At 46.0% G+C, this 22865-nt stretch overlaps 2 protein-coding genes across 2 annotated transcripts in view; one reads left to right on the top strand and one right to left on the bottom strand.

Annotated features, from left to right (window-relative positions):
• Nucleotides 1-32: 32 nt before the first annotated feature.
• WDR3 (WD repeat domain 3) lies at nt 33-19229 on the top strand. Its single transcript, XM_048294058.1, has 26 exons — nt 33-238; nt 1607-1816; nt 2235-2353; nt 3282-3360; nt 3695-3790; nt 4277-4390; nt 5299-5400; nt 5520-5617; nt 6546-6641; nt 6944-7174; nt 7918-8011; nt 8346-8447; nt 9091-9176; nt 9595-9730; nt 10471-10527; nt 11217-11317; nt 11463-11574; nt 11689-11823; nt 13107-13157; nt 13379-13444; nt 14252-14344; nt 14904-14951; nt 16338-16381; nt 16862-16990; nt 17478-17571; nt 18190-19229. Exons 1-26 carry the CDS (start codon nt 68-70, stop codon nt 18343-18345), a joined length of 2820 nt encoding a protein of 939 aa, XP_048150015.1. The 5' UTR covers nt 33-67; the 3' UTR covers nt 18346-19229.
• A 2179-nt stretch (nt 19230-21408) lies between these two features.
• SPAG17 (sperm associated antigen 17) overlaps nt 21409-22865 on the bottom strand; it is an 89726-nt gene continuing 88269 nt past the window's right edge. Inside the window, exon 48 of the mRNA XM_048294062.1 lies at nt 21409-21576. The gene's annotated coding sequence lies outside the window, so the exon portion shown is untranslated. The remainder of the gene's footprint in view (nt 21577-22865) is intronic.

The following is a 22865-nucleotide window of genomic DNA, read 5'->3' on the forward strand; positions in this document are numbered from 1 at the left end:
CGGAGCGCCGCACGTGTGGCGGCCGCCGCTGCCCCGCGCGTTCCTTCCCCCCGCGCTCGCCGCCGCCATGGGCCTGACGCGGCAGTACCTGCGCTACGAGCCCGCCGCGCTCTTCGGGCTGGTGGCCAGCGCCAGGGCCGGCGTGGCCTTCGTGGCGCTGCGCGGCGAGCGGGGCCGCTACGTGGCCGTGCCGGCTTGCGAGCACGTGTTCGTGTGGGATACAAGGAAAGGAGAGAAGGTGGGACCCGGGATGCGGTGGTGGGGCAGGGCTGGGGTGCGGCGTGCGGGGCTTTTAGGCCGCCTGAAGCGAAGCGGTTTGTGCTACTGGGCGGCTTTTGCAGGGAAGCGACACCTCCACAGCCTCTCCCCCTCTTGGGAAGGGTGAGCACAGCGTGAGGTTTGGTTATGATGCGAGTCTGCAGCTCCAGCTTCGTCCTGGCCCGTCATGCTGTTGTCTTCCAGTTCCCCAAGCTGGTCACTGGACGAAAAGGATTCCTGCATAGTGTTACCTCTTGAGTAGTCCAAAATACAGTGCAATTTTGGATGCTTACAAGAAAGTCTTGATTATTACAAGAAAGTAATCGGTTATTTCTGTTTAAGGGATTTATAAGGTTTGTATTTGTTGAAATCCAACAGGTAGCACCACCACACATAGAACAGAGGAGGCTATGGATGATTTGGATAATAGATATCTGGAATGCAGCAATTCTCACCTTCGTTTTCTTTTGGTAGTAATTTGTAGCCATCCGTTGTTAGAGGGAGGGATTGGTGGTCCTGCTGCTCTGCTCTTACTGTGAGAGTAATTTGTTTTATCTTGACTTGGTCCTGCAATGGCTGAATCTCACGGTGGATCCCTTGACATTTGCCTCAGGACCTCAGTTGTGGAAAAGCAATTGCTGTCACAGTAACTGGAAAGCTGCTTCCTGTTTAGCTGGCTGTGTGAATGTTTTTGGACAAATCAGGGATGTCACAGAGTTTGTGGTTTGGCTTGGAACTTGGCATTCCATGTAAAAGTTGTTTCCTCTAGGGAGGTTGTGAGTTGTAACTTTAAGAACTTTGCCACACACTGCCTCCTGTGCGATTCAGAAATCACTGTAAGTACTACTGTCCATACAAACTGAAATCTGGTTTTGTTTCACAGCCCCTGGAGTGCTGACTGCTGTTATGCTGTTTTGGAGATGTTTGTATCATTCTCAAGTTCTTGTGCAGTCTGTGGAAAAGCAGCTCTGTCCTATACCCGAGAAAAGCCAGGCAAGAGTCAGGAAGAAACTTTCCAGCTTTACTCTCAAACCGTGTTTCTTGCTCTCTGGCACTTAATATATGGGGGCAGAAATTTCAGGTTGTGAGTTCCAGGGCTCATTCTACACCAGTTTCCTGTGTGATTATGAGAAATTGCTTCCCTTCTAGCTGCTGTTTGCCTTTGAAAATGGGGTTAATGACACTGTTTTTTGGTACAGGAAGTTGAAAAATGAACTTCTGGAGTGGCAGAAGTGCTCAGCTGGAAGTTCAGGAGAAGAGTAGACTATATTCTTTCTGCTGTGCAAGTGTCTGACTCTGACATGTCATTTATCAACATTATACATATTTTGTCTCCTAAAAATTGCAGGTTCTTATCCTTAAGGGTCTCAAGCAGGAAGTCAGTTGCCTCTGCCCCTCTCCAGATGGGTTGCACCTGGCTGTTGGGTATGAAGATGGAGCAATCCGTGTCTTCAGCCTCCTAAGTGGAGAATCCACTATCACTTTCAATGGACACAGGGCTGCAGTTACAGCCCTGCAGTATGACCACCTGGGTGGCAGGCTGGTGTCTGGCTCAAAGGTGAGGCTTTCACATCTGGACCATGGCCCTTTCACAGAGATGCCCCATGGGGAAGGCTGACCTGCACTAAAATGTTCAGTATTTTAAGTGTGGCCTCTGCCCATAGCCAGAGGATGGCAGTGAGAGGAGCTGAGGACAGTGATGGAGCTGGGGAGCCCAGGGCTGGGTGAGCAGTAGGATACTGGTAGAGCTGTTGAAGTGAAGAATCTTGTGAGATCAGGAATAGGAAGTGTTTCAGGCTGGGACAGCAGTTCATTTATCGGTCTGACTGCACCTTTGGGGGAAGCAATGTCATGTGCATTAATAATCCTTGAGATTCAGAGTGAGAAAGTGTGCTCTTAGGTAATCTTTTCAGTCTTATGGCAGAAGTTTTGCAGAGACAAGGGCCAGTCCCATGGAGACACTCTCTCTGTTCCAGGATACAGAAGTTATCGTGTGGGATGTCATCAATGAGAGTGGCCTGTACCGGCTGAGGGGACACAAGGATGTCATCACTCAAGTCCTTTTCTTGAAGGAGAAGAACCTGTTGGTCACCTGGTGAGCCAGACAAAGAATAATTGTTGATCAGGAAAGCAGGCATGGTTGTACTTGCAATTTAGACATCCTGTGTGCTACAGCCATTCGTATTTTCCTTCTTGTCTCATGATACCTCAGACCCACCAGCATCTTTGAATGTGATTTTGTCGCATCCACATATTTTTTGAGTCTGGTGCCTGAATCCAAGTCTTAGAGCAACTGAAATGGCCATGCTGAAGAAAGTGTTTGGAAAAGGATTTAACTTCTTGGTACATCCATCAACTTAAAATTATTGTAACAAAGAATAGTGATAATGTGTTCATTATGTGTGTAACCATTTTGGGGTTTTTTGTTGTTCATCTTGAAGAATTGAGCAGCCTTACCTTCGGTATGAGTAATTCACACAGCAGTGTGACAGAAAAATTGCTTCCTTGTAAGCTGTAAATACATGAATTAAAAGATGATAGGGTTTTTTTAGTTGATTTTTAGTTATTCAACTAAATGAGCAAGTTGACTGAGTCCCTTTAATAATAAATGGTTGACAGGAGATACTCTTGCTGAAATACCAGTCAGTAATTTTTTACTTTTTAATATTCCATTTACTATCTTAACAGAAAAGTGCATGCAATCAGTTCAGTTTAGAAATAAAACAAGTTTCTTTGGCTTTTTTTTTTTCCTCAGATGAAAAAAGTAGTATTTTGGTTTGGTAGATGATATCCATTTCTTAATGCAATTTCAAATATTTGCCAGGTCAGCTTCAGTGATTTGATAGATATCTTTTTGCAGTATTGCTGTACTTTGTTTTTGTTTGGCTTGCAAAATTCAGTGTTTGAGCAGCTGCTCTGTGATATGTTCTGACGTGTTTTAGATTTTTTTGCATTTCTACCACTTAGAAAAGTGGTGAGCTCTGGAGTTTTTCGTCATGTCTGAGTTTTTCTTTTTGTTCCAGTGCCAAAGACACACTGGTGAAATGGTGGGATCTGGACACCCAGCACTGTTTCAAAACTCTGGTTGGACACCGAGCTGAGGTAAGGGGATGTGTGGGAGCTGTTGGGGTGGAGGGACTCGGGATGTCATGGCCCAGGCTGTGCTTTTCTTGCTCTCAGGAGTTGTAAGCTGGCACCATCATACATTTTTTTACCTATCATTAGGCTTTAGGACTGAGCAAATGAGAAACTTTCAAACATTCCAAGAGCTGTCATCGGATGCAGTGGGTGACAATTCCCATACACATGTCCCCAGAGGAGGTCCCAGCTAGATCCAGTCTCTGTTTGGCTGCTGTTTAAATAAGTCAATTAAAGATGCTGGGCTTTTGTTATGATAGTTAAAGGAGTCAATTCCTCACATTGTGCCTTTGGACAGGTCTGGGGGATGGCTTTGCTGTCCAACGAGAAGCGTCTGATCACTGGGAGTGCTGACAGTGAGCTGCGGGTGTGGGATCTTGCATACATCCAGGAGGTAGGACATTCCCTCTGTAACCCCTCAGAGCCCCCTGCCCAGCTGCTTGTCTTTGAACTGAGATGAAACTGGAACATGTTCAAATCTGATGATGGATGTTCTGGAAAACAGCCAGAGCAATAGTCTGGAAAACAGATAGCAATAGTCTTTGCTATCTGAGGAGTCCAGAAGCTGCTTGTGGGACGGGCTTTGCTGTTTCCTGTGTTTTGAGCTTTCAGGTGAAGCTGTGAGCACTTCCTGAACAAGATTTCCACAGTGTGTCAGATCTTCCTGCCTTCTGACTTAACAGCTAGAGAAGACAGTCTTGTGGGTGGATGATAATCATGGGAGCACATGGAGTGCTTGGTGCCTACAGGAATGCTGTAGGACACTCCAGTGTATGCTAACCAGTTGTACCTCCAGGGAAATGAAGTGTGAGACAGAAACCACAGCTCTTGAGGTTTAAGGTACTCCTTTTGTTGTTTTGTTTTTTTTTCCTGTGAGCAGGTAAAAGATCCTGATGAACCAGAATCCAAAAAAAGCAAAGGGTCTTCTTCACCTGGAGCAGAAGAAAACACTGAAGAGGATGAGACCTTAGAGTTGGATGAGCATCCTGAGGAAGTAAGATCAGTTTTCCATGCTGTCTGTGAGATGCTGTATCTAACCCCATTTGCATGGTTCATATCCTGAGTGTGATATTCAGCCTGTTTGGGAAACTCTGACAATTCTTGTCTTGCTCCATAACACCTTCCTCAGCAGCAGTTGCTGCCTCATCTACCTGCAAAACATCAGAGATATGTGTGCCAAAACACCCACAGATTTTTGCTCCACTGACAGTTTTTCTTTTCATTCTATTTGAGAAGGACTAGCAAATGTATAAATAGTGCTAATAGAGCTGTTTCATCAAACAACACAGAAATAAAATAGTTACTAGCTGGTTGGCAGCTGCTGAGTTCAGTGCTGATGCTCAGCTTTGCCGAAACGGAGAGGTCAGAGTTGCACTGTAATGAAATGTGGTGTGAGATTGGATTGCAGAAAGCCATTCCCACTTCTGCTGCTGCTGGAGACTTCACTGAATCTGTCTTTCTGGTAGAACTTTCTGGGGTACTGCTCAGATCTCAGACTGCTTGTAGTTGTGGTAGATTATTAATTAATTTTCCAGCTTCCTCTCTGGAAGATTTCTCTCCCTTCAATGCCCTGTTTAAGAGTCTCTGTTCTCACCATCTCTGCCTCTTTTGACTGAGCTTTGCTGTCTCTTAAATGGCAATGGTTTGCCAATGAAGTTGTTATTCTTCCACTGAGACTGCCAATGATTATTTTCAGCTTAAAGGCAACAAAACACAAGGAGATAAGCTTGTAGCTCACACAGATTCTTGTTTTGTCCCCTTATTATCCTTACTAGCTGTTCTACCAGGACCCTGTAGGTTCATTTCCCCCTCTCCTTGGCTTCTCTTGTCATCAGATTTCTGAGTTTGCTTGAGAAGATCACTTGACCATTCAGACCCAAGTTTGTTCCTCTTTCCCCGTAGCGCATCGTTAAGTGCAGCAAAGTTGGATCCATCATGCGGGAAGGGAGAGACCGGGTGGTGACTCTTGGCACAGACCGGATGGGCAAGTTTTTGGCTTGCCATGTGAGTAATGGGGGGCTCTGCTACTGAGTTCTAGAGGAGGTTGGTAGAGACCTTGGGTACTTTCTGTAAGGGCCAGCCAGGGCTTTGCATACCTTTGAATTTGTTTGCTCTGACTCTAGGGAACAGATGCTGTTCTAGAAGTGTTCTCTGTCCTTTCTGAAGAGGAAATCCAAAAGAAATTGGAAAAGAAAATGAAGAAAGCAAGGAAAAAAGCCAAGTAAGTAATTTTTTGGATGCTCTCTGTATCCAGAAGACTCTAGAAAAGCTCTTAGGTTAGAAAAGCTCTTCAGTAGCATTACACAGTGGTTGAACTCCAAGCTTCTGGCCATTCTCTTTGTGCTAGTTGTTGTATTTTGTCGTTGCTTTCCCTGTGCATCCTTGATGCTTGTCTCAGCAGCACTGCTCCCAGAGACTAAGGAAATACCTTTCTGAGTCTTTCCCCTGGGGGGAAAAAAATAAAAGCTAAAGTGTGCAAAGAAATGGACATAGAATGGGTTTTTCAGAGCTGCTCAACTCTACCTGACATTGGTGTTTATACTGCTTGGTGCATCAAAGTAAGTCCTTGGTAGGCAATGCAGGAATGAGAGTTTCATCTGAGAAGTCACAGTGAGTCTGATACCTCATTTCCTGTTTTACAGCAGGCAGAGATACAGGTGAGGGCTTTCTTAATGTTTACTCTGTGTTGAGTGTCTCACTGCATATCCTGGCACTTAACAGGTGCCTCAGAATAGCCCTTAGGTGTGTTTTGGCTCCAGGGTAGAAACTAAAGCACAGGGCATGTAAATCTGGAAGTGCATTTTAGCAATGGCTGAGAGCTTTTGGTGAGTGATAGGAGATGAGCAGAAACTGATCTTGCTCTCAAACACAGCTTCTGTTGCCTGTTTTGTATCCATCTTTGTAATGTGCCTTGTGTTTTGGCTCCAGAGGAGGTTGCCTTTCTTAGGACAGTTTGTGTCTTTAGTAGTCTGCATACTGGCACGAACTTTGCTGTGCGCCCTATTCTTAAATGTTGTTAGCACGGCTGGATAAGAGGGAAGTTGTTCTCAGCAGGCTGAGTGGTTTCCTTGTGTTTTCTCTGTCACTGTGTTAGTTTGTGTTGGCTGTGCTGGGTCATTTGACTCTCCTCCCTTATCTGACATTTCCAGACAGAACTCTGAAGAGGAGCCTGAAAGGAGTGTGGAGCTGAGCCTGCAGGAGGAGATTCAGCGGGTCACTAATGTCAAAGCTTCTTCTAAAATCAAGTGAGTGGAAAGTCTGTTGTAGAGTCTGATCAGTGATTATGCAGCTACCTGGGGAGAGCTCTGCATGGCTCAGTGCAGGCAGAGGTGGAAGAAGTTTCCCCCTCAGCACATGTTTAGCGTGGAGCTGGGGAGAGGCCTACCATGATCTCCAGTCCATTTGCACCTCTGTGGCTCAGTGTGCCCTTGCTTGTTGGATGTGCTCTGTCTATATTCCTCTGTCTCAGTTGTTCTTGATATTTGATCCCTCCTACACTTTGTCTTGTTGCCCCTGTGTACAGCTCTGATTTTGTCTAATCAAACAGGTCATTTGACTTGATTCTCTCTCCAAAAGGAGAGCTGAAGATGGTGCTGCTGCTCCAGAACAATGTCATTGAGTTGTACAACCTGGACCTGTCAGCACAAGTCCCTCAGGCTGTCCGTGTGTCCAGGATAACCATTGGAGGCCACCGCAGTGATGTCAGGACGTTGGCTTTTAGCTCTGACAACATTGCCATTCTCTCAGCAGCTGCAGAGTCCGTGAAGATTTGGAACAGGTATGCAGTCCAGTTGTGTCAGTATCCCAGAATTCAGGGATGCTGTGTTAAGAAAAGCAGTGATAAGAAAGAGGGGACAATGGAAAGAGATAAAACAATGAATGAAGTAAAGGAAGTAAATAGAAAATTATTTTTCTTCTTTTGTTATTGGGGAAACTGAGGAGCTATAGATCTAAAATTTCAACACAAGGTCTAAACACAAAGGTCATACAGTACAGACTGTGTTCTGCTATGGGTTTTTTTCTGTTTTTTCCTTTTTAATAAGAGATATTAACTGTTACCCTAAACAAGCTGCTGCCTGTTCTTTAGGGCACCTGTGGGTTTCTTCACATCTTATCTGAAGGATCTAGTGTTAGACTGAGTAGGCTATTGCATTGATCTAGAGTGTTGTGTGTTGATGTAGAGTGTTGTCCCTGTGTTTCTCAAGTGGTGCTGATTTCAAGCTTAATTTCCTCTGAGCACTATCTTACAGTCCTCCCTCCATCCAGAATTGCTCTTTGAAATTAGTAGCTCTGTTCTCATTCACAACAGCAATAGGTCATGATGGTGGACAACATACTGGCATGCTTTTCTGGAAATGTTGTTAGAAGTAAGGCTGGATAGTGTTTGGGTCAATAGGATGGTGGTGGCTTATCTTCTGACCCCTGCTGAAAGACAGCTGTAGGTAGAGGCCACACTGGAGAATGTCTCACTGAGCAGACCAGATTCTGAGTGTGGTAAGAGGTTTTGGGCTCTGTCCACAGGTTGACCTTGCAGTGCATCCGGACGATGGAGTGTGAGTACGCGCTCTGCTCACTCTTCGTCCCCGGAGATCGGCAGGTCATCGTTGGGACCAAGGTAAGGAGTGGCCGTCTGACCCCAGACTGCCCAGGTGTGGGAATGTGTTAGGAAAATGTCATTAAGGCAGCCTCACAGAAGATGCGTTGCCTCTCCTGATCTGGAGCACTGCTGCGTTCCCAGAGACATTATGGAGCTCTTGTGGCTGGAGCTGGACAGCAGTGGAGAGCTTTGGGAAGGCCTGATGGAGATCAGGAGTTTGGCCATCTGTGTGTAACAGCCACCTAATGAAGCTGGCTGCTGGGGACATGGGTGGCAGGTGGCTCTTCTGCCAGGAGCTATCGTGAGTTGTGAGCAGAGGCTGATTCTTCCTCTGTGATGTCTTTTTCCCCAGACAGGGAAGCTGCAGCTGTATGACCTGGCTTCTGGCAGTCTGATAGAGACACTTGATGCTCACGACGGGGCAGTGTGGTCCATTGCTCTTTCACCAGACCAGGTGACCCAGCCATCCTTTTAAGTATCATCTGTTGCACATCTTTTCATGTAATTCCTTCCTATAGTACAGTATTTGCACCACTGATAGAAGCCTGGGAACCCCTCATCTTGGGAGTGTCTAAGAACTTTCTAGTGGAATCAAAACCATAGCAAGAAATAATCTGCCTGATATTCATCCACCCTACAGATTAAAACATAAGGCATAGATTTTGCCCTTGTTCTTAATGTAAAATGTTGGACTGTTCTTCCTTCAGAAGGCTCTGCTTGTAGGGTGGTGGTAAAGTGTGTGTGATCCAGTAACAGTGAGAGTCTCAAGTTGCCCACAAAACAAAAGCATATTGTTACTTGCAGCTGAGATGACTGCTTTCAATCCCAAAGTGTCAGTCCAGGTTTTGTTTTACATTGGGGTCTTTGTCTTAGACCTCCAAAATAAGCTAGAGCTTTTGAAATTGTTGTTGTTGCTCAGTCAATGCATGCTCTAACCAGAGCAAGTGCTCCTGGTGGTGTCCACTTAAACATTAATGCTGTAGGAATGTGGGACATTTCAAAAACCTCCTGTATGTTGGCAATTCCTTGCTATAGACTTTCTCTGGGTGATAGCAGCTAGTTTCACAACTAGTTCAAACTTCTGTTTTTCCCTACAGCATGGCTTTGTGACAGGAGGTGCTGATAAATGTGTCAAGTTCTGGGAGTTTGAGCTTGTGAAGGATGAGAGCAATGTTCAGAAAAGGTGAGAAGATAAACCTTGTGCAGGTTCCATTGTCACTGTTGGGTGCTTTGGCCTTTGCTGTGCGCTGCAAGAACTGCCCATGACATCTATGTGGAACACATGGAGAGGAGTGTGGGCTCAGTGCAGTTTTGTGAAGACCTGAGCTTAGCTGGAGAAGGGCATTTGCCTCATTCTGATCCCTTTTTGTGTGTGAATTTAGTGTCTAATCCGGCTGGGCCTGCAGATCGTTACTGTAAATGCAGCAGTGACGTTCATCAGCCATCAGAGCCTGCTGATCTCCAGTTCTGTCATAGTGAGGAATGAGGTGCTGCATGTTAGAATTCACTTGCTTTCCCAGGGTGCAGTGTGGGGCTTGTATCCATATCTTTTCCTAGCTTGTTTGTTTGGGATAACAGTTGTTTGTTCCTCTCATTGCCAGGCTTTCCATGAAACACGTGCGCGTTTTACAGCTGGATGAAGACGTGCTGTGTGTGCGGTACAGCCCCAACCAGAAGCTGCTGGCTGTCTCCTTACTGGATTGCACAGTGAAGGTGTTCTATGTTGACACACTCAAGGTGCGTGACCAAGCAGGCTGTGAGGCTGTGCAGGAAGGGATGTAACTGTAACCTGCAAGATCAGGAATACAAAGGAAAAGTGTCTGTTTATTGTGGAGCACCAGTAAGAGCCAGAGACACCATGCATCCTGCTTCAGGGGCCTGTTTGCTGGCAAACCTGACAGAACCATGGCTGTTCCACACTGGGAACTGGAAGATCCATTTTTCATTTAAAAAGTGTTATGAGCCTGCAGGTGGCAAGGTTCATTCTAAACCCTGCAGACGTGGTGGTACTCCAGATCTGTCAGGCACTGTAAGGGTGGGGATGAATGTGTCTCACATGGTGTTAAATAGGGCATGGCAGAAGCAAAGCCTGTGGGAGGAGAACCTTCCTTGTGAGCAGTGTGTGGTGGATTTGTGAGCTGTGTATTAGCATGGGAATGTTAGGGAGTGACACAAGACAGACTGGTGCTGACAGTTATATGGAGAGAAACAGAAATAAACTCCATAGACAGTGGTGTTTGGCACCAGAGTTAGCTAGAGAGCAAACAGAGCTGGCTCAGCTTGCTTGGGTACTTCCACCTTCTTCGCAGTTCTGCCCTCATGAACCTGCTGCTAACAGTGTTCAGGGCAAGAATGAAAGTGGGGCAGTGCTAGAAAAACAGCTCCTGAGGCAGAGCAGAAGTAGTAGCCTAGAGCTTGAGATTTTTCACACCTCTCTACACAGCATGTCTAACTAAGCCACTGTTCTTCTGCTTCAGTTTTTCCTCTCTTTGTATGGACACAAGCTGCCAGTGCTGTGTATGGACATCTGCTATGTAAGTATTGTTAGGCCTCTGTTATGTGGGGCTCTGGGGGATGTGGATGAGTGTGAGAACCTCTGCTGGCATCAAGGCCTCTAGGATAATGCTTTCTTGTCACCTCCTTGCCCCTGACTTAACAGTTTCTGGGTGGGACAGAGCAAGCCCCTTCTTAATCTGCAGTCCTGTGCTCACTGGAAGGGGTATCAGAGTTGGGGTCATGACAGAACTGACCTGGGGCATTTGGTGAGTGAGTGGAAAACAAAATGCTGTAATGGTTTCTTACACTCATTGTAAGAGGTAGAGCCTGCTTTCTGCCAAAGTTCCTGTGTGAGAGGAGCCTGAATTGTTAGCAGGAGCAGAGGGCAGGTGCTGAGAGGGAGCAGCCTCTTCATGCCTGTTCATTCTTGGGCTGCATCTCGCTCTGAGGTGTCTTTGGAATGAGGCTCATTAAAGCCAAGAATGTCAAGATATAACTAAATACCTGCAGAGGCTCAGAGGAGGGCCAGAGTGCTGTCAGTGGGCTGTGCCAGTACCAGAGCGTGGGCCACTGGTGAGGGGGTGGAGGGATGAGGAGGCCATATTTCATACCTGAGTAGGCCAGGTGTCTGCCTGCTCTGCTGTACAGAGTCACTGGGGCAGCAGCAGTTCCTCATGGGGCTGCCAGCCAGCTCCCCATGCCCTTCTCTCTCTTTGTTGCTCTCTAGGATGGGACTCTAATTGCGACTGGGTCTGCTGACAGGAATGTGAAGATTTGGGGCTTGGATTTTGGGGACTGTCACCGTTCTCTCTTTGCCCATGAAGACAGGTTAGTCAAATCCTGCAGCATCTCTGGGCTGTGGACTTGTCTCCAAGGGGTTGTGATCCAGCAATAATCCTTTTGTCCAGTATAGAGCAGGGGGAGTTCTGCAGTTTCCCTCAAGTGGGTAAATTTGAGCCTTTTTCTCTTCCAGTGTGATGTATCTGCAGTTTGTGCCCAAATCCCATCTCTTCTTCACAGCTGGGAAGGACAGCAAGATTAAGCAGTGGGATGCAGATAAATTTGAACATGTCCAGACACTGGAGGTAGGAAGTTTTGGAGTCTGTTGAAAGGAAGCATTATCCCTGCATGAGCAGCATTTTCCTCAGGGGTGGAAGTTGGGTGGTGTTAATGTCATATTTCTTCTGTCATCTATGCAGGGGCATCACCAGGAGGTGTGGTGCTTGGCACTCAGTCCCAATGGAGACTATGTGGTGTCAGCATCCCATGACAAGTCCCTGCGCCTCTGGGAAAGGACGAGGGAGCCACTTATTTTGGAAGAGGAGAGGGAGATGGTGAGAGTTGCATCTTTCCTACAAAAAATTACTTCCAGACTTGTTTTTGTCTGTCTTTAGTTGTGATTTTCTACAGGTCTGTCGCTTACAGTCTTTGACATTCTCTTGTGCTCCTTTCAGCACAAGTGTGTTTGGGAAGCAGCTCAGCAGGTGGCTGATGTGGAGGGATGGAGAGCACTGCTCCTGTTAAATGCGTTTTGTCCCTTTTTCAACTGTGAGAGGTTCATTCTTTCTCAGTAGCAGGCCCCAGAGCTCAGGGATGCTGGAAAAAGCCCCTTCTATTCCATTTGAGCATGTATTGTGAGGAATCAGACTCAGAAGGACTTCAATAGGAAGGAAAGTCTGGAGGTCTCTGGTCCAACTCCTTGCTCACTGCAGGATAATCTTAAAGCTGTATCAGACTGCTTAGAGGCTTACCTTGATACATTGACATCTCCAAGGAGATTTTCCAGGCTGTCTGAGCACCTGTTCCAGTATTGAACCACCACTGGGGTTGGCCAATGTTTATTTCACGTATCCAATTGGAGATTGCCTTGGAACAACTTGTAACTCTTATCTTTTCACTGGATTCCTCAGAGAACCCTATCTCTGTCACCCCTTCCTAAGGTAGTTCTCAAACCATGGTGCGGGGGAAGGAGGCAGAAATGCAGAAGCAGGAGTGAATGAGAAACCTGCAGTGGGTGTTCGGGGTGTTTTTATCCCAGCCTGTTTGCAAGAGCTGACCCACAAGCTGTACCTTGATGCCCTGTGTTTTGTAAAAGGAGAGACAGAGATAGCTCTTTTCCAGATTCCAGAAAAGTTTGGTTTGGGTCAAGTTTGAATAGCAAGGTGGGCATGAATACACGAGTAGTGAGTTACACATAACATAATTGGTACTTTTTCATGTGAGAGATGGCAGACCAGAGACTCTTTCCTTTTGCAGCCGAGGACAACCCTAGGACTTCTCTAGATTTGTTCCCTCTGTGTTGTGTGACTGGTGAAAGGTGTGGTGCTGAACTGTGGTGTCTATCTCAGCTTGGTGGGATTCTGAAGGGCTATTCCTGCATCCAGAGCACAGACCTGGATTTCTTTCTCTTTGGGAGATTCTTGAGTTCGGTCCCCGGGTGGGGACCAGGGACAAATGGGTGTTTTGCCACTGGCATTGTTGGTCTCTGCTGACTGGTCCTGGTTTTGCAATGGGCTCCATGAAGCCCTCCAGGCTGCCTTACTCAAACAGTCTGGAAGAGACTTGCACCCTTGTCTTGCTCACCCTTGTTAATATGTTGTGTTCTCATCCTCTGTAGCAACGAGAAGCTGAATATGAAGAGAGTGTAGCAAAGGAAGAGCAGCCTGTGGTGAGTTGCACTGTCTCAATGTGTGTCGTTCTGACTGTACAAACCCTGGAAAAACTATTTCTCTAAGAGGCATAGCAGAGTTATCAGAGAGGATGGATCCTTTTCTTGCTTTGAGGAGGTCCAGGTGGGAAGGTGCTGCTGATCTGTGGCTGCTCCATGATGCAGTTGGCTCTGTTACTGTGGAAGGATGGAACTGCAGCTCTGTATTTTGTATTTTGTAGGTGGCTGGAGAGAAGCAAGGAGAGACAGGGCTGGCAGGAAGGAAGACCATTGAAACCATCAAAGCGGTAAGGCGGTGTTGCTCTGCCAGCGTGGCCTTACCAGTATCTTAAGGGGGGCTGTCATGGGGTCACAGCATCAGTTTGAAGAGTAACCTGTGCTGTCACATAAGGGCAGATTGCCTCTGCCTGCAGGAGCAGTCTGTCCTGCTCCATGGTCAGCAGGGAGGGTTTTGACTCTGGACAGTCACACACCAGGAATTCTTTCCTCCTGAGAGGAATGAGATGTGGGGTTCCTGTAGCTGCAGCTGCCTGTCACAAGTGGGACAGGCAGAGCTGTTCTTGCCCTGTGGGGTTTGCATCCCAAAGGAGCACAGGGCAGCTGGGATGTTCTCAAGGCATCAGGCTTCTCCCTGAAAAGATGTGCAGTCTGGTGGGCATCTGTGGAAGGTGGAAATCTATTGTGGTGCTTGAGATGGGAGATTGTACGAGGAAGGTGTGGGGGTGGGTAGTTCCATGGCTGCAGATTTCAACAGTTTGGTGCTTTTCAGAGGAAATCTTTAATCTGTATAATCAAAATGGCCTGGCGGTGGCTTGTGCCTCAAAGGGGCACTGCTTGCTGGGGCTGGTGGTCAAAGCAACAACTGAAGTTGCAGCAGAGAGCACCCAGGGCAGTGGGGGGATGTGGATGGTGTGTGACATCTTCAGGACACGACCTGTGTGCTCAGGGTGGTGGTGCAGTCTGGAGTAGAGGTTATCAGGGGATGTGCCATGTGATGCTTTGTATCAGCACCTCTGCTTCCACCTCCATCTGTCCAGATGAGCCTTGGCCTGGCTTGTCTGGTGTCACTCATGTGCTGTTCTTGCGCTGCACAGGCTGAGAGGATCATGGAAGCCATCGAGCTGTACAGAGAAGAGATGGCAAAACTAAAGGAACACAATGCCATATGCAAAGCTGCCGGAAAAGAGGTAAAAGACTGAGGAATGTAGCAATCCTGAGGTGTGCTGCGTGTATCCTTCCAGCTTAGGTGGAAAGGCTTAGCATGCAGATAAAGTCAGGACAGCTGGAAACAGCAGACATTTGCTCAATTCTTTTGGAGAACCAAATGGCACCATGCTCTGGGGCATAATTAGGGGTGTGTTCTTTCCAGTGATCTTTATGCTTAAAGTTGTAGCAGGATGTAAGTTTTGTCCCTGGAAGAGCGTGCTGCTGCAAGTTCACCCTAAAGCCTCATCTTTGCCTTCATCTCAACACTCCCTGCTAAATAAGGGGCTGTGATAGAAGTGGGAAAAGTGACAAGAAGTGGAAGGAAATTCATCCATGTTTGAGTTAGTCATATATGAGAATGAGATTATCTGGTGGCTGCACATGAGGCCTTCTGCAACATTCTGGGGAGGTTGGAGGTGTGGGAATTGCAGGCAGACACTCAAGAAAAGCTCTCTTCTACTCTGGATAAAAGTTTGCTCTGAATATGTATTTATACACACATACACACCTGCCTCATTCTAACCCATTCTGTGTCTCCAGGTTCCCTTTCCTGTCAATCCCATCCTCCGTGCCTATGGAAATATTACAGTAAGTGGAATGCCCAGGCCACAGGCTGTAGTCCATTCTCAGCTGCAGTGGGGCTGGTTGATTTGCTGGCTGAGCCAACATACTGGGTTGCTGTGGGGAAGGACTGCTTGGTTCAACCTTCTTTGCTTGTGCAAAGTGAATATAATTTGGGGTTTTCATGTTGATGGGGTCTTTTTTGTTATTTATTTTATTTTTTAGTATCATGCATGTGTGTTACAAAAGTTTAACCCTGTCAGGGTTAAACAACCCTGAATAAGCCATGACCTTATGATGTTCCTTATCATGAACCAGAGGTTTACAGTATTCTCCAAGATATGGGAAAGCTAGTTCAAACTTTTTCCAGGTTTATTTATGTGGTGTTGCTACACCAGTTACTGATTCTGTTACTATTCCTGCAGAGTTTACATTGAGAAATTCTGAATGGTATTCTCAATGCCCAGGTATTGCAGGCTAGAGCTTATTCACTCATGTCATACTACTACGCAACAGGTTTCACTAAATTCTGAGAATTTTGGCATATTACAAAACACACAGAAGGATGCATGGATTTCATTGATAAATAAAAATCCACTACTCTGAGTAGATTAGTTTTTGTTTTCCTGGTTTATTCCAATGTGCGCTCGCAGATTGTGTTTTCTAAGCATCCTGAGGAAGATCCTTCTTTTTTCACTCACTCGTCTTCATGCTATCATACAAGGGGTTGGATGGGACCTTAAAGATCATCTAGTTCCAACCCCTCTGCCCTGGGCTGGAACACCTCCCACTAGACCAGGCTGCTTGAAGCTGTGTATCAGTGCCAGATGAAACAGCCTTTGTCTTCCTTCTAATTACCTGTAACCACCTTGCAAGAGCCCTTCTGTCCCTTCATCCATGATTATAGGTCTGTTTAATTATAAGTTGGATAGACTGAACAGAAGTGAATAAAATCCTGTGACTTAGTAGCTAGAAACATTTTTCTTTCCCAATCCCCAGCTCTGGTCTGCATCTGCCAAATGGTTTCAGCAGGTAAACAGAAGTAGCAGGAATTAAGTCTTTAGGAGATGAGTTTGTGTAAGATTTTATATATATGGTTTGTGTCACCAAGCTTTTTATCCAGTTTGTACAAGATTCATTGACATGAATTGAGATGATTTAGCTGGTTGAGTATAGATTAGATTTTTCACAATATACTTCACCAGTGTAGAGTACCCTGAGAAGGCTGAGGGCGAGCTTCTCAGAGTGGCAGCTGATTGAAGCTGAAGGGTTTCCTCTTTGTTATATTCAGCTTGATGCGTCTGTCTCGCTGGATGTGACGGTGTGTTTTTAACTCTGTGAACTGGACCTTAGGGCATGTTGGTCCTGCAATGGTTCTTGTTAAGCAGGGCTGGTGTCTTTCCTCTGTTGCAGCCTTCTGCGTACGTGCTGGAAGTTTTCAAGAAGGTCAGGTCGAGGTGAGTCCCAAGAGCTTTATTGCTGAATAGATTTGTGACTGAGTGTTGGATTTCTAGGCCCAGGACTGGCTGGGGCCCTTGAATGGTCTCTCATATGAGGTATGGGCAGTGCTAGAGAGTCTGGAGTCACTGTTCCCGGCAGCCTTTTTTGGAACATGCATGGAATTGGGGAATGGGAAGTGTTCCTTCCACAGGGAGTGTGGGCTGAAGCTTGTGGATGTGGGTTGGCTGCTTGGAGATGCGCACGTATGTGGAGAGCAGTTTGGGGATGCTGAGGAGGGAAGGCTGTGTGCCTGCTCTCTGTGCCACAAGATGCCTGGGCTGTGCATCTGGTGCAGGTGTGGGCAGTCATGGACCATCTGTGAGGAATGCTTAGCACAGCTCAGTACCAGAACCTACCTATGTGGATGTGTTTCCTGCTCATCTGTAGCAGGGCAATGGCTGAGACTAATGCTTGTGTCCCTTTGCTTTTTCCGTTAGTGAGCTGGAAGAATCTCTCCTGGTGCTGCCCTTCTCCTATGTCCCTGATCTGCTCAGACTCTTCAATGAATATATTCAGCTGGGCTCAGATGTTGAGCTCCTGTGCCGAGCTCTCCTCTTCCTGCTCAAGTGAGTCCTTTATCTGCCCAGACAGTATTTCAGTATTTCTTCTGAGTCTCTGGGCCTGAAGCTCTGGGGAAGCATCCTTGAGAATAAACGTGTGGTCTCTGCAGGAGATGAGGAATCTCTGCAGCCCACAGTGTGTGGGAATGAACTGATTGGATGCAGAGTGCTGACACGCCCAGATGGGGTTGCTGGTCCTGGTGGCCCCAGTCTCACTGGAGTGAAAGATCTCACATTGAGTCTGACGAGGCACTGTTGGTGGCACAGAGTCACCAGAGAGCCTGTGTCCTCAGAAAGACCTTCCCCTTGAACCACTGCTAAACTTCAGAAAACAGCTTTTCCAGATAAATTTGTCCATGCCTGTTACAGTGCTGGTCTGGGGAAGACTAATTAAAAGAAAAAGTATTTCCAGAGCATACAGAGGCTCAGGAGAGCGGCTTTGTGATGTTTCTGAGAAAATGCTGCAATACATCGCTGCCTGCTTTGTTCCCAGGATACATTTTGGGCAGATCACAAGCAACCAGACGCTGGTGACAGTGATTGAAAATCTGAAGAAAACCACCATCTCCAGAGTCAGTGAGGCCCGGGTGAGTGTTGCATCCTCCCCTGTTCCAGGATCTAGAATAATGGGATGAGACAATGTTTGTGAGCATGAGTTGTCTGTGGTGTCCAGTGGGGAAGTTGTTTGTGGGTCTGAGCCCATTTAAACCATCCTCTTTTGCACTCGGCTGCCTTTTCTTTATGTTCCTCCTCATGTGAGAGTACCCAGTGGTGAGCTTACACTTGTGCTCCCTGCCTCACTTGCGCTTGGTTTTCTGATAGGTGTGTTTAGATCTTGGCTCACTAGTTTCTAAATATGTGGGAGGTAAAGTAACTCCCTGCTTCTCTTGGGCTTTTCTGTGGCTGCTACCTCAGTGCAGACTGTGCATTTTCCCAGAGGAAGCTTCAGGTGCCTGCCAGCAACTTGTCTTTCAGAAAATACAGTGCATTATAGCTGCTCTTAAGAGAGGACTGTAGGGAACTGAGTGCAAGACTGACTGTTCTCCTGCTTAGATGAAGTTTACATTTAAGCTAACGTTGCTTTCTTTAAATATGTGGATTGTCTTGTTTTCATCATCTCAGTAGAGAGTGGCCAGTGCAGAACTCTCTGCCCCCTAACAAGCTTGGGATGTGCCTCACAGTGTGGTGCTGGTCTGTCTTTGCAGGATGTGCTGGGATTCAACATGGCAGGGCTCCAGTTCCTGAAGAGGGAGATTGAGGCCAAGGATGAGGTGACATTTTTTGCTGATGCTACTGAACGTTTTGAGGAGAAGAAGAGGAAGAGGAAGAAGAAAGAGAAGATGGTTCTTGCATTGCTCTAGCATTTGCTGCCCAAGACCCAGAGCACCTGGCTGGACTCATGTAACCTCACTGCTGACCATGGAAGTGTTCTTGTGGCTGAACATCTGTGATGATGTCCAGTGGCTGGGATGAAGTCTGTCCCCTCCCCATGTGGTATAACCCAGCATGTGAACCCAACTCAGAATGGTTGTCTCTGAGATGGATTCTCTGTAGTCTGCTGCAGATGGATGCATTTGGACTCTTTCTCAGGTGGATGTCAAAGGCTCTTCCTCCAGTGGAATACCTGTTAGAAATGGAGTTGATTTATCCTGAGATCAGCTCCTTCTGGCAGCATTGATTCAATGGAATCCAGCACATGAACTGCTGGTGAGACCATGCCCTGTCCAGGGAAGCCAGCTGGCAAGATTTTTCATGGTTTTGGCACCTGCTGGTGGTTTGTGGCCTCGGGAAAAACCTCTGTGACTTCTGCTGAAGTGTGAGGGCTTGATTTACAGCCACTCACTCTTTAGTGGGACAGGGAGAAACATGGCTGCACTCTATTAAAGGCATATTTATATTTGTTTTATGAGACAATTTTGTTCATAGTGTTTTGTCCTGGTATTTCTTTTGTAAATCCTCAGCTGCCTTGGCCTGTGTGTCAGTTTTCAAAGGATTTCTTACAGAGAATAAAATCAGTGGGAGCAAATGAAAGGGCTGCCATCCCAGACTGTGTTTTTCTGGAGAGCTGGCAGACCAAGTGTGAGAAGCCTGGATTGTTTGCCTTGTTACTTGCTCCAGGCTTTAGAAATGGCACTGATTTTTTGCATAGTTGTACTTGTGCTGTATCAGATAAAATGATTTATTTTCACAGTGAGGGCAGTGGGGCAGAATAAAGTGAACAAGTCTCTGCTGCTGTTGTTATTAATTTACAGCACACGCTGTGTTTTTTTACCAGTAGTCACAGGTTTGGGATACGTGGTGGGGGCTACTTCCAGGTACTTTGCTGAGTGTTGGGCCTGACGTAGGTACTCAAAGCTGAACTTCTAACTTGAGTTTCTTATGGGTTTTTAGTTGCATCCCAGTTGTGGCTGACTGCTGTCTTTGACTTAGGTTGTCTATTACCAGCAGTTATGCAAAAGGCCAACAGTTCTGTTGGTCAGTCTCTAGGCAGCACCTCAGGTGTAACAACCATGCCTCCACTGTTTGTAAGTAACTTTGTCAGGGGATGATTGTTCACTTGCCTCTTCAGAGTCTGGGTAATTTACACATTGTGCTCCATTTCCAGGTGGGGCTCAGACTGTAGAAATGGCAGCCTTCATACAGCTCTGCCAGTTGTTTCCAGGTGCGCCTATAATTTTGTATTTGTCCAGATATGGATGAAACTTGTGATCAAACAGCTGCACTCAAACATGTCTGTATCCTGACTTATGCTGTTCTATTTAATTTTATTCCGTTCTTTTCCTTTACTACTCCCAAAATAGACCCTCATAAGAGGGGTTATGATGGGGAAGAGGAGGCACTGTAGGGTGATAGGTTTTGTTGGTAAAGTCAGCTGACATCTGTTATCCACATCAGCTGCTGCTGAAATGGGTCAGCCTGCTGGAAAAACAAATGTTACAGATGGAGAGGTGGCTTGTGACACCAAAGTGCACCCTCAGCTGAGGTGACTGAGGAGAGATACGCCAAAACCAAAGGGGGAAGGCTGACTGTGCCTCTGTTTAAAGGAAATAGGTGTTACGGATGCTGTGTAATGAGCTGCTTGCTGTTTGATCATCCCCTGGGAGGCCTGGGAGAAAAAAACATGGCCATGGGCACATGAACTCAGGGACTGATGAGAAGGATGTAAATGGTGGTATAGAAGAGTGGCTTGGGATGCAGAGTCATCTTATAATGATGACAGGTATCCTCTGATCCAAGTTGGAAGAGATGGAATTCCTTGACCTTTGTCTTGTTTGCTGTCACTGGTATTAGGGAAGAGTCCTTGGATAAAAGGTCTTTCAGGCGTGGGAAAGTTGTTGTTCTCTGTCCCTAGCTGCTGACAGGCTGCCCCATTGAAGTTTCCCCCGGTTCTCAGATTTGTATCACTTGTGACTGGTCTGTACTAATGCAGTACTCGGGTGGCTACTGAGAGAGCCCAGCATATGCTTTACATGGAAGAGCTCTGTCCTGTGCCAACAATCCACCCATAGGAATTTTGATTTCCTTGGGACATCAGTTTGCCCATTCTTGGGGTGCAATTCCCTGGATTTACAAACATGAGCAGGAAAGCACTTGCAAGTACAGGGAAAGCTTAAATCTGTGTTGTTAGAATATGTATCTCACCTAACAGAGTGGATGGGAGGGTTCAGAACTGGCATTCGTATTTCACACTGGTGAAAGCTACTATTAATGCCCAGTCATGGGATTCCCAGTCACTGTGAAGTGTTGAGAGAACAAGTCATCTGCATACATCAAGGAAAATTCCCCATCTCTCTCAGGATGTCACATGTTGGAAAAAGAATGAAGTATGGGAAAGCACCTTGCTAGAAATGAATTCATAAACCTGAAGCAGAGCTGTGCTTGGATACACAAATACGATGGCTCAAAAAGAGCCTGTGATCTTTCTTTTAGTCATTGCTGTAGGTAGGAACAAGCAGGGGGAAAAGACTACCTCTAAGTGGCTCAGTCTTCCACTATGAAGAGCGATGAGCAGATGAGCATTTGAAGGTGCTCATGTGTGATTGTGAACAAGAGGGTGTAAGAATCCCTCTCTGTCAAGTGTAACTTCGTGTACTCACAACCCCCATCTGGTGTTCGCAGCTAATCACAGGTAGGTGAACACACAGAAAGTTAAGCCTGTGATGGTGAAAGCAAACAGAAACTTAGGAATTAGAAAATCAGAACAGGTCAGCAGCTCCTGAAGAATCACAGCTGACTGCATTGAAACCTGGTGCATTCCCAGTACCCGAAAAAGATTTCAGGTGCCTCAGCACAGGTTATTAGAAACCTAATCTCTTTTAAAAACAAACTTCTTGGGAACCATTCAGCACTGCTCTGTAGTAGGGTTGAAATACAGTAATCTTTCCACTGTTTGCATTTCAGACAGCCAAAGCAGGAGATTGTGCAACTTTTGAACCACCTTTCCCATTAACAGGGAACAGGCAAAGTATTTCTTCTCATTTAATCTGATTAAATAAATGAAAAAAATACATTGGGATGTTTCCATAAGGTTGGACTAAAATGTAGGTATTTCAATGTTGCTGGTCCTCATGTTGATCTTCTTGGGGCCTAACCTGTAGTGGAAGAGGACAGAAAATTAACATGAATGGAAAGAAGACAAAAACAAGAAACCCCAGCTCTACCTTTGCACAGTTGTTGAAGCAAACCCAATAATTACATCCAGATTTGTTGTAAGTGTTGTGTGAGCACTGTGATTGCTACGGACTGGCTTCAGTAGATTTGGCCTTTTGCTGTTGGAAAGGAACAAGATGAGACAGAGTTCTTACATGGGCTTCAAGTAGATTAAGAGTTTGCTTTTATTGCACAAACAGAATGGCATAAAAATCATAACCTCAGATTCAGGATGGATGGTCTACTTAGGAATACTGAAGACTTTCATGGGCAGCTTCCTGTGCGGTGTTTAATTATGAGTATATTAAGAGAATCTTTTTGAAATGTTTTAAATATTAATGCAAAATAACTGCAGAAATCTAAATGAGATAGGACTAAGTTTGGTCAGGTGGTTCTTGATTAGTGATTTTTGCTTGTTGGTCTCTACTAGGAGATGTGGCAAATTTCTGATCAAGTGTAATATTGCAGGGAAGTTTCTAGTCTCAGTGGAGACAATCATTGGCTCTGGTGATAACCACCTGGGAAAGGTGATAGGAACTTAGAAAGTTGTCACGGTGCCTCTGCAGTGACTTGACTGTTTCTGTTCTGGATGGCTGAACAAGACTATTTAACCAGTTACAGGATTTAACCTAGGAGTGTCAGTGTTTCCCGTTTTGGGAGACTAAACCAACCAATCCAGAGTTCCTTGACATGTCTGAGATGGATATGGTTTTGAGTCTAGGAGATTTTGAGGGGAGGAATGTTCAAAAAGGCATAGGTACAGTTGTTTAGGTAGCACGGGATAGCTGCAGCCAGCTTCAGTAGGAATTATCAATCAATTCACAAAAGGACACGGTCAGAAGAGAAGGGAGGTTTGGCTGTGGTGACAGCAGCTATGATTAGCTGGATTAGCCATGTCAGAGGAGAATACCGTGTAGTTAATTTCTTTCCCTTGGTGCTTGTCATGGAAGATAACCCTGATCAGAATTTCTCTTTGAACTGGGGGTGTCTCACTAAAATGTGAACTGACTGGGTGAGTATTTCTCTTCTGTTTCAACACGAAGTGAGAGAAGTTTGTTTAAACTTCCTTCATGATGAACTCCAGGTTGTAAATCCCTAAGCTGGAAGGCATTAAACTGGTTGTTTTTCTAGACTGTAATTGTGTGTTACTCTGGGGGTAAAATTCCACACTGGAAAAGGTAAGAAGATATTTAATCAGGGAAAAAAGCGATACTTGATGTATACTGGGCAG

This window comes from Corvus hawaiiensis, chromosome 2 (genome assembly GCF_020740725.1).
Source record: "Corvus hawaiiensis isolate bCorHaw1 chromosome 2, bCorHaw1.pri.cur, whole genome shotgun sequence".
Taxonomy (NCBI): domain Eukaryota; kingdom Metazoa; phylum Chordata; class Aves; order Passeriformes; family Corvidae; genus Corvus; species Corvus hawaiiensis.

Bases quoted from the DNA above. Each gene is read 5' to 3' on its own strand.
- WDR3 (XM_048294058.1), top strand. From the start codon at position 68: ATGGGCCTGACGCGGCAGTACCTGCGCTACGAGCCCGCCGCGCTCTTC. The intron at 5,618-6,545 runs GTAAGTAATTTT...TGACATTTCCAG, and splicing joins AAAGCAAGGAAAAAAGCCAA to ACAGAACTCTGAAGAGGAGC. The intron at 8,012-8,345 runs GTAAGGAGTGGC...CTTTTTCCCCAG, and splicing joins AGGTCATCGTTGGGACCAAG to ACAGGGAAGCTGCAGCTGTA.